The sequence below is a fragment of the Ambystoma mexicanum genome, chromosome 2p (assembly GCF_040938575.1).
Source record: "Ambystoma mexicanum isolate Mex_15411 chromosome 2p, UKY_AmexF1_1, whole genome shotgun sequence".
NCBI classification, from domain to species: domain Eukaryota; kingdom Metazoa; phylum Chordata; class Amphibia; order Caudata; family Ambystomatidae; genus Ambystoma; species Ambystoma mexicanum.
In genome coordinates this window covers 835,560,293-835,568,592 of record NC_090923.1, presented here as the reverse complement: position 1 = coordinate 835,568,592, position 8,300 = coordinate 835,560,293, and the positions used below count along the sequence as shown (strand labels likewise).

Here is an 8,300-nt window from a genome sequence, read left to right as displayed (position 1 = left end):
TCATTTTGGAACCCAGACAATGCACCATACCAGTCAATCTCTTCCAACAATAGAGAGACCAATCTAGTTGGTTCAACAGGTATGATATGCTGTCCGTAAACAACCCTAATGTATACTTGGCCCTACCACTGTTACACTCTTTATTCTCAGACTTGACATAATGGTTACCATCAAAGGGTAAATTGTCGAGGCATAGAAAAGTGCAACAAGGGACAACGCTGCCTCAGCCTTTCCCCAAAGCAAATTGATGAGACTGCATGCCATTAACCACCACTTTCTCAAGCCTACACATCTAATTTTCTCCAAAGCTAATCTGCTGAAGGGCATCCTTCCAAAACAACCAACCAACCCATTCAAACGCTTTCAGTGTTCAAACGCAGCAAGACCAGGGTAGTCCTCGAGCTTGGGTCATCAAATTCAACAGCATCCAAACATTATCAGCCCCCGTCACCTCAACAAAGCCTAACTGGTCTCCATGAATTAGTTTAGTACTTCGTATAGCCTGGAAGTCAACATTCTACGTTTAAATCATTGTTGATCAGAGAGATAATGACCTTTCAATGAAGGTTGCATGTATGACCTCTGCTGATGAAATCCCAATAAGAGACATGGATAAAAAAGTTGCCAAATCCTCCTCCAACCGCTTATAGAAGGCCATAGTAAACGCATTTTCTCCTGCCCCCCACTCCCTTTCCTCCCCTCCTAAAGGCACCACTGACCGCCCCTCACAGTGATGGGTGATTAGGGTCCCTGCCCATCTTCGAGTGAGAGCTGAACTAAATCTAAATAGCACAAACATGCTCTAATTTGTTGTACTTCAGGGTTATCCTCTCACTATATAGTACTAAATAGTATCAAGAAAAGCAGCCAACTATCTCATAGGGATCACAGTGTTCTATGTCACATTCATCTCTTACCTTCCTCACTCTTGTCGCCAATCTATGAGCTGTAAGGTTTAACTAGGAGCTTATCTGCTTTGTCCCCCACTACACTGTACTGTTGCCTAAAGAAATGCAGACACTTATAAATTTGACAAGACAATTAACTGGTCCACTTAGTTCTGACTTCCTCCAATAACCCAGCACATATCTTCCCCAGCGCATATCTTCCCCCTCTGTCAATGTTCTGTCTTCAAGATTCTTAATTTGTGTCTGCGTGTTAGATTCAATCAGACCCCTTTGTCGTTTTCGCCTGGTTCCTGTGGCAATTAACATACCCTTAATGTAGACATTAGCTGCATCACACATTGTACTCAAACTAAAGTGCCCAGTGTAACTGACCTCCAAAAATTGAGCTATGGCTTCCTGTATGTTATCCCAAAAGGTCAGTCTCCAAGGAATATGTTGTTACACTGCCAATGACCTCTTCGCCTCTGTGAAGGTTTAACATCATTATCAAAAAATCCTGATCAGACTACCAAACTATGCCAATGAGTATTAAATACTAGGTGTGCACTGTGGGGTAGAGTAAAACAAAACCTCCCCCCAAAAACATCAGCAGAAAGGTCCCCCAAATATCTGTATATAAACGCTCCAAATGTTTGTCAAATCTTTCCACCTCACCGTCTCTAGGCAAAGATTTTTTTTAATAACTTGTGTGGGAACTCCTCCAGTTCCTGACACAAGATTGTATTTCTGCCTAGGGGTTCAACAGTAAGGAAAGAAATACCCATCCAGGTAAAAAATAGCCTTAATACAGATCGAAAGTCTGCTAAAATTGACCGGACAAGTAATATATCTCATTAAACCATGATTTAGATAGTAAAACAAAACTTTGATGGAGTGGCACAGAGTGTTCCTTAACGCAAGCATGTTCCAAACAAATCGGACGAGGGCTCCAGAGAGAAGTTTTGTCTGGCCTCCCCATTGGTTGTGCACTTAGACGATGAGGGTGGCCTGCAAAAATTGTATTCTCTTGTTTATGCCTATGTTTTTCAATACAGAGGTTTCCAAGGCTGAAGAAGAGGGAATCATCTTAAGAATGTTTTTCTTTAATGCTGCTGGATAAATCAAATAACAGCATTTGAAGTAGTTTGGCATATAGATTGGGCATGTGCACGAGGTCTGCACATTCTCATGCCCTCTACTGTAGTCCTGCTAACATGAGGTGAGAGGCGTTATGTTGGATACTGTGAACTGTAAAACAAAAAGGGTTTTATAAAAACTTTATTTTTAATATTTATTTTACAAAAAGAGGAGTTTCAGATGTAAGCTATCTTGAATGAGTTAACTAATATAAAAATGTAGGATTACTTAATTGGCGGTGTTGAACCAAAGACTCAACGTTTCTCTTATCAAGACACACATTGCCACCATGACCTTTAACAGAACTCCGCTTTCAAGACAGATTACGGATTTTGAAAGGAGGTGGGGAAAACAAGAGCTTATGGCTATCAATAGTTACACTTCAGTGCCCTTAAATAATTACAACACAATTCAAGACCATATTGCTTTGTATTAATCCACACAACAGAACTGAAGAAGTTTATGCAACACATCCCTTTACTGAACATGGTGGTTGGTGGGTAAAATGATCAACTTTAGAATTATATAACGATTACTTTATTAGCCACACCAAAACAGCGACCATAACATCCTTGTGAGAGAACAAACATTACATGTATTCCAAAAAGATCGCAATTAAAAGCAGGACATTTAAAGAAAATTGTGTACAGCTAGAGTGCAACAGGCTAACCGTAGAATGGTAAATAGTGCACAGTTCATCATTTCACAGACGGACAGAAGAGAGACCATTAGTTTCATCAATTGCCTCCATGTGAAGCATGGAAGGTTAGAGATGAACAAACCTATTCAAGGTGAGCTCTGACATTTTTAAAATGTGTGGTTCTAGGAGGTCAGCAAAATGAATTTAAGCGCAATCAAGGACAATTTAGCGTGTATTTGTTATTAGTAAGAAAATACATGTTGATAAAGTTACTTAAAATATTTTCAAACAAAATCTACTTATGGGGTTGGCAACGTGCTAAGCATTTATTATTGGTGAAGTTGAACGTTTAAATCAGGCCCTATTAACCAAGGAACAGAGGGCATTAACGTTTTGACCTGTATGAAATGAGATTGCGGTTCCAGTGCAAATCATGGTAATCTTGTACTCAATGACAGATAAACTATTACCAGTTTAAAAGTTAAGCCAAGGGCGCCAGGGGCACAGAATGTGCATGATACAAATAGTCTTCCAATAGCATGGCTGAGGAACTTTGGAAGAGGAATGTAGAAACGCCAATGATAACAATGCCCAGCCTCTGGCTACAAAGAGAACCCCCGCTCAGTGCGCTTACTCGGGTTTCTTCCATGAGCAGATTGCTAAATTAAATCAGGACAAACTATCTTCTCACAATGGTCCCTCTCCAACACCCAAAGGAAAAGACTTGGAGACACAGAACTATGGAATAGCCTGAGGATGACACTGGGGCTATTGAGAACAAAGTTAATGTGAACAGTTGTAATAAGACCACCAATTGCATAAGGGAGAATGCGACCACCGTCAAGTCCCTGAAAAGGTGCTATAGCACTGCGCTCAACAAGGCAAATTAAACATTACCTGGGACTGCCAACAAAGGTAGGGCTATGGCAGTTTAATAAACCTAATTTCAAACAGGTCTTTAAACAGGAAATTGGAGGGGCTAGCACTGACTAGAGACCTGGGACAAATTCAAACTTGCACAGAAGGAAAAAAAGAAATAATGTCCAACCCTTATTTCAGGCTACCAGACATGGTGTCACTTGAGGGGAACAAATTAATGACAGCCTACAAAGGCCACCCATTTAAGTCACCTTAAGGCTGGTGTACTATGTGGTTTGCCTTTATGATGACGTAATTATTCAACGTTCACGATACTCACAAAATTGTTCTAAAAGAGTTGGTTCATGGTGCTTGCTCAAGTACTATAAGAAGGAATGGGAAGATAATGGGAAAGTGGCCACAGCACTCAATTGAGATAGGACAGCACACACTAATTCAAATGCTGATCCTTACTACAGCCCTCCTCACAACTAAACCCCTGCCCATTACACACAAATGCCTCTTCCTACAATTATGCAGTTCCTAGAAAAATGTTTCATGCATGAGATTTACACAAATAAAATATAGCGCTCCAACCTAAATGGCGTTGCATCTCAGGGAACAGTCCATAAGTGTCAAGTTCACAAAACAGTGCATTCTACTAACAATTTAAAGCAATCGTCATAGGCACCATGAGCACTGCTGCCATGGGGGAGTCCCAGGGTTAAAAATGTCTTTTCCGGTTTGTCTCCACATTGAATGTTCTTCGCGGCCGTGGCAAGCAGCATGCTTTGGTTACTTGGTACCCAGACAGTCAACAATCCCGGTTCCTTTCATTCCATCGAAAAAGAAAAAGTTGTTGTGTGGCGGGTCTCTCTGTGATAAAGCCTAGAGGTGAAAGGAGGACAAGTCAAGAGCCAGCTACATAGCAACATCAAATCTTCAAGCGTCAATATTGTGCGCCCTTTATTTCCCATTCTGTTCAAGATCATGACAAGTGAAAGCATCAACATTCTCTTCCGTTTGCTGATAATTGATCTATTGTATCTGTTCAGAGCACTCTGAGGAGGCATAATGGCACTAACAAATTATGCAAAGTAGAGACATGATTAAAATGAAAAAGCAAAGATTATAAAGCACTGCAGGCAAAGCTTACTTAAAGTTCACATAGCAAAATGCAAGATGGCGAAAAAAAGGGATACCACGAGGAGGGGTGAAGGGAACTGCACGGATAAAGGGCCAGAACAAGTTTAGGGTAGGAGTGTGCTCCTCCAAAGTCGGTATGAAATCTCTAGAGTCCACATACAGGCCCCACTGTAGAAAAAGTCAGGAGGAAGGCAGCAGCAGACAGTACACTAAAATATTGTTCAATTTAAAAGTACACTTCACAAGTGAAATTCACTGTTGAAATAAAAACTACAGATGCAATCTACTGCATTAGCAAACCACAAAAGAGGACTATTTTTGTCCTAAATATGCTAAAATATTTTCTTCGGAATGTATTAATTTATTGTTTATTCATTTTATTTATATAGAGTTTATGCACAGGTAAAGTGCTTCAAAGCTGTACACCTAGCTAATTGTTTTGCTCGCTTAACTGAGGATTAGGATGCACATGGTTATGTCTGTAAGAAGACAGACATAAGAGGGAATCTGCCAGGGGGCCCAAGCATGTTATTTCCCATCTAGTCTAAGCTACGACAATAGACAGGGAAAAGGGCATAATAAGGGCCAAGAGATTGATCGAGATATTCATCAGGAACGGGGTACATTAGGCACTCTGTAAATAGTCTTTCATCTTTCTGTGGAGAACATGAAAGAAACTAAGCATTCGCAGACTGCCATGGGAAGAGTGGCTACGTTGGATTAATTAGTTAATGCCACTGAGTGGTTGGGCTGACATGATAAACTATGAGAGACTAACAAGTTACTTTCCCCTGGTAACGTATTTCGACTGGATGTTCCTACCACGTATTCCTCATCTTTAGATATCTTCCTCTCCACCTTCAGCTGCTTTGGAATCGTTTATTTCCTCACAGGGCGCTGTGCATCGAATCGGTAGACTCGATGTCTCTAAAAAGGCTCAGTCTCAAAGTCAACGTCATCACAGGTATAAATAGCATGCGCAGCGCAGGTTAGCTTCAGTTCCGTTTTTTACGCCGCCTCCTCCTCCTTATAGAACTACCGGCATCAGAGCGTCCAAGGCAGTATAAGACCTTGAAACATCATAAGGTGTAAAGCACGGAAATTCTACTGCAGGGTAGGCTGGGAGAGGCGATGAGGAATATGTGGGAGGAACATCCAGCCGAAAGAACGTTACCAGGGGGTAAGTCACTTGTTCTTCAAATGGATTGTGTCCTCTTCCTCATCTTTAATCTTTAGCAGTGTCAGTTTTGGAGGAGGGAGTAAGAATTTTCAGATTTGTCATGGAATAATATATGGAATATTAAGACTGCCTTTCCGAATCCTCGTTCCTGGCCTGAAGATGCACCCAGGCAGTAATATGTTGTGAAAGTATGAATAGTAGACCATGTTGCTGCCGCACAAATATGCATCGGCACCCCTCTCTGTAAAGCAGAAGACGTTGCCATGCCCCTTGTGGAATGGGCCCTCAGGCCATCTGGAGGATCTTTTCCAGCCATTCAGCAATGTCCAATATGATTCATCTGGATAAGGTTTGTTTTGGGACTGGTAGTCCCAAACTATGACCAGTATACCCCACAAAAAGTCAGTCATCCTGAAGTATTTAAGCCAAGGGAGATGTAAAAGCCAAGTGCTCTTCTTGGATTCAGCCTATGTAGCCTCGGCTCATCCTTGCCAGGATGTCGGGGGCAGATAAAATGATGGAAACAACATTTTCTGAGATATGTGAAAGTTTGACAATTTTTGGAAGGAAAGTTGGCTTGACCTTAAGAAGAACCTTGTCCTTAAAAAAGGTTGTAAACAGTGTTTTACTAGATGAGGCCTGTAGGTCGCTCACCCTGCGGGCTGATGTTAGTGCAACTAGTAGGATAGTCTTAAAAGTCAATCTTAAGAGACACGAATGGAGTGACTTAAAAGTAGCGCACATAAGAAATGTTAGTACCAGATTAAGGTCCCAAACTAACTTGAAATGGAAAAGGTGGGAACACGTTAGTGAGGCCCTTTAGAAATATTAGGACTAATGGCATCTTGAAGTATACCACCTCTTCCGACATGCGCTTGAAAACTGACAGCGCCGCCCACCAAGTACCCTTTGATGGTTCCAATCTGGAGCCCCAGATTTGCCAAGCGTAACAAGAAAGACAACACCATAAGTGTATTGCACTGAAAAGGGGAGTGTGGCTTGGGAGCCATGCGATGAGCGGCTGCATTTCGGAGCTCCTCAGTGATCCTATAGACAAATTCGCCAGACTGGAACGATTTTCCATAAAACAGAAAATAAATACGACAGAAAGTCGTCGGAACATGAGGAGCACGTCTGGGTGAAGCCTGCAGCGCAAGAGGGAGAGGAACTGCCTAGATACCACTGAGAAGAACCTGCGTAGTTGCCGCCAAGATGGCAGATGGTAGCCCCCGGGCGAGGAGTGGCCAGGTAGCAGATTCCTGAGCTGGTGTCGGAGGAAAACAAAAGCGCAGGCAACAAAATGGTGGCGAGAGCCAAGGAGGGACCCACGCGATGACCCAGCCTCAGCCCAAAGGTGAAGAGTGGCCGCCTGATCCTGAAGGCACAGAAGAGGGGCTAAAACGCAGACGGAGGGCAGTGGACACTGGAGAGGAGCGGTGGAGGGACAGCACAGAGGACCCCGGGCGGGGAACGAGCGGCAAGCCCGGGAAACAGTAAGCAGGCCACGGGCGGGTGAAGCGGGGGAGTGTGAACGACGGGGAGCAGCCCCCCCCCTCCTGTGCCGCCAACACACAGAGAGGCCCAGGTAAGCCCGCCCTGGGGTAGAGAGCCTCATCAGCAAATGACTGCTGAGGACACTCCACGCCGCGTGGCAGTGCGTGTCCCGAGAGCTTCAGTACAGACATGGGAGGCCATTACGCCATCCCAGGAGCACGGCTGGACATAAGGGAGAGGCACAACCAGTCAACCAACACAGGACTCCTAGGGGAGGAGAATAAAGGGACGAAACAGCGCCCAGGCTCACAACACCTCTGACAGGCCAGGGACGGAGATAATAAACCGCGCACACAGAGGAACAAACTGAAAGCGCCCCCAGCACAAACAGCCCCTGAGAAAGGGAAGAAAGGGGCACACCTGCAGCGGAGGTATGGGACCATTGGAAGCTCCTGTTACGAATACCTACGCATGAGAGCGAGTGCAGACACGGATAATAGAACACTAGAGCCTGTGAGACATCGAAGTATACAGTGTACCCGGTCCCACGCACCCAACGCCGGCGGCCGCCCGAGAAGGGGAGTGAGGTCAGCACACGCGGCGGGGAGTGAGGAGAGATCACCCATAATACGCCTGAGGCCCAGAGTAGGGGGACAGAGCCACCAACAGCAAGCAGATGGGCCGCCAACAGCAAAGTGCATAACACATTGAACATAGCAGAGCGCAGGGGGAGAAGAGACCTCCACAACGTCCCGGGAGGCATTTTACATCGCTCCCGGATATCCACAACCTCCGGCCAACCCGCGACAGCAGGAGCGAGCCACATACCAGGTGAGAGCGCAAGCAAAGAGGGATACTGCGCAGCAGAAGTCCCCAACGAGTAGGAGTCACAGAAATTACCTGTTACTAACTTGAGGACGAGGGAGAACACAACCCATTGATTTGGCATAGCAGCGCA

General features: G+C 44.3%; 1 protein-coding gene across 1 annotated transcript in view; it reads right to left on the bottom strand.

The window, feature by feature from the left end:
* Window positions 1-2,479: 2,479 nt before the first annotated feature.
* Window positions 2,480-8,300, bottom strand: part of SAE1 (SUMO1 activating enzyme subunit 1) — a 1,106,078-nt gene continuing 1,100,257 nt past the window's right edge. The window contains exon 9 of the mRNA XM_069644537.1: window positions 2,480-4,410. Within this exon, the coding sequence (XP_069500638.1) occupies window positions 4,318-4,410 (93 nt within the window). The 3' untranslated portion in view covers window positions 2,480-4,317. The remainder of the gene's footprint in view (window positions 4,411-8,300) is intronic.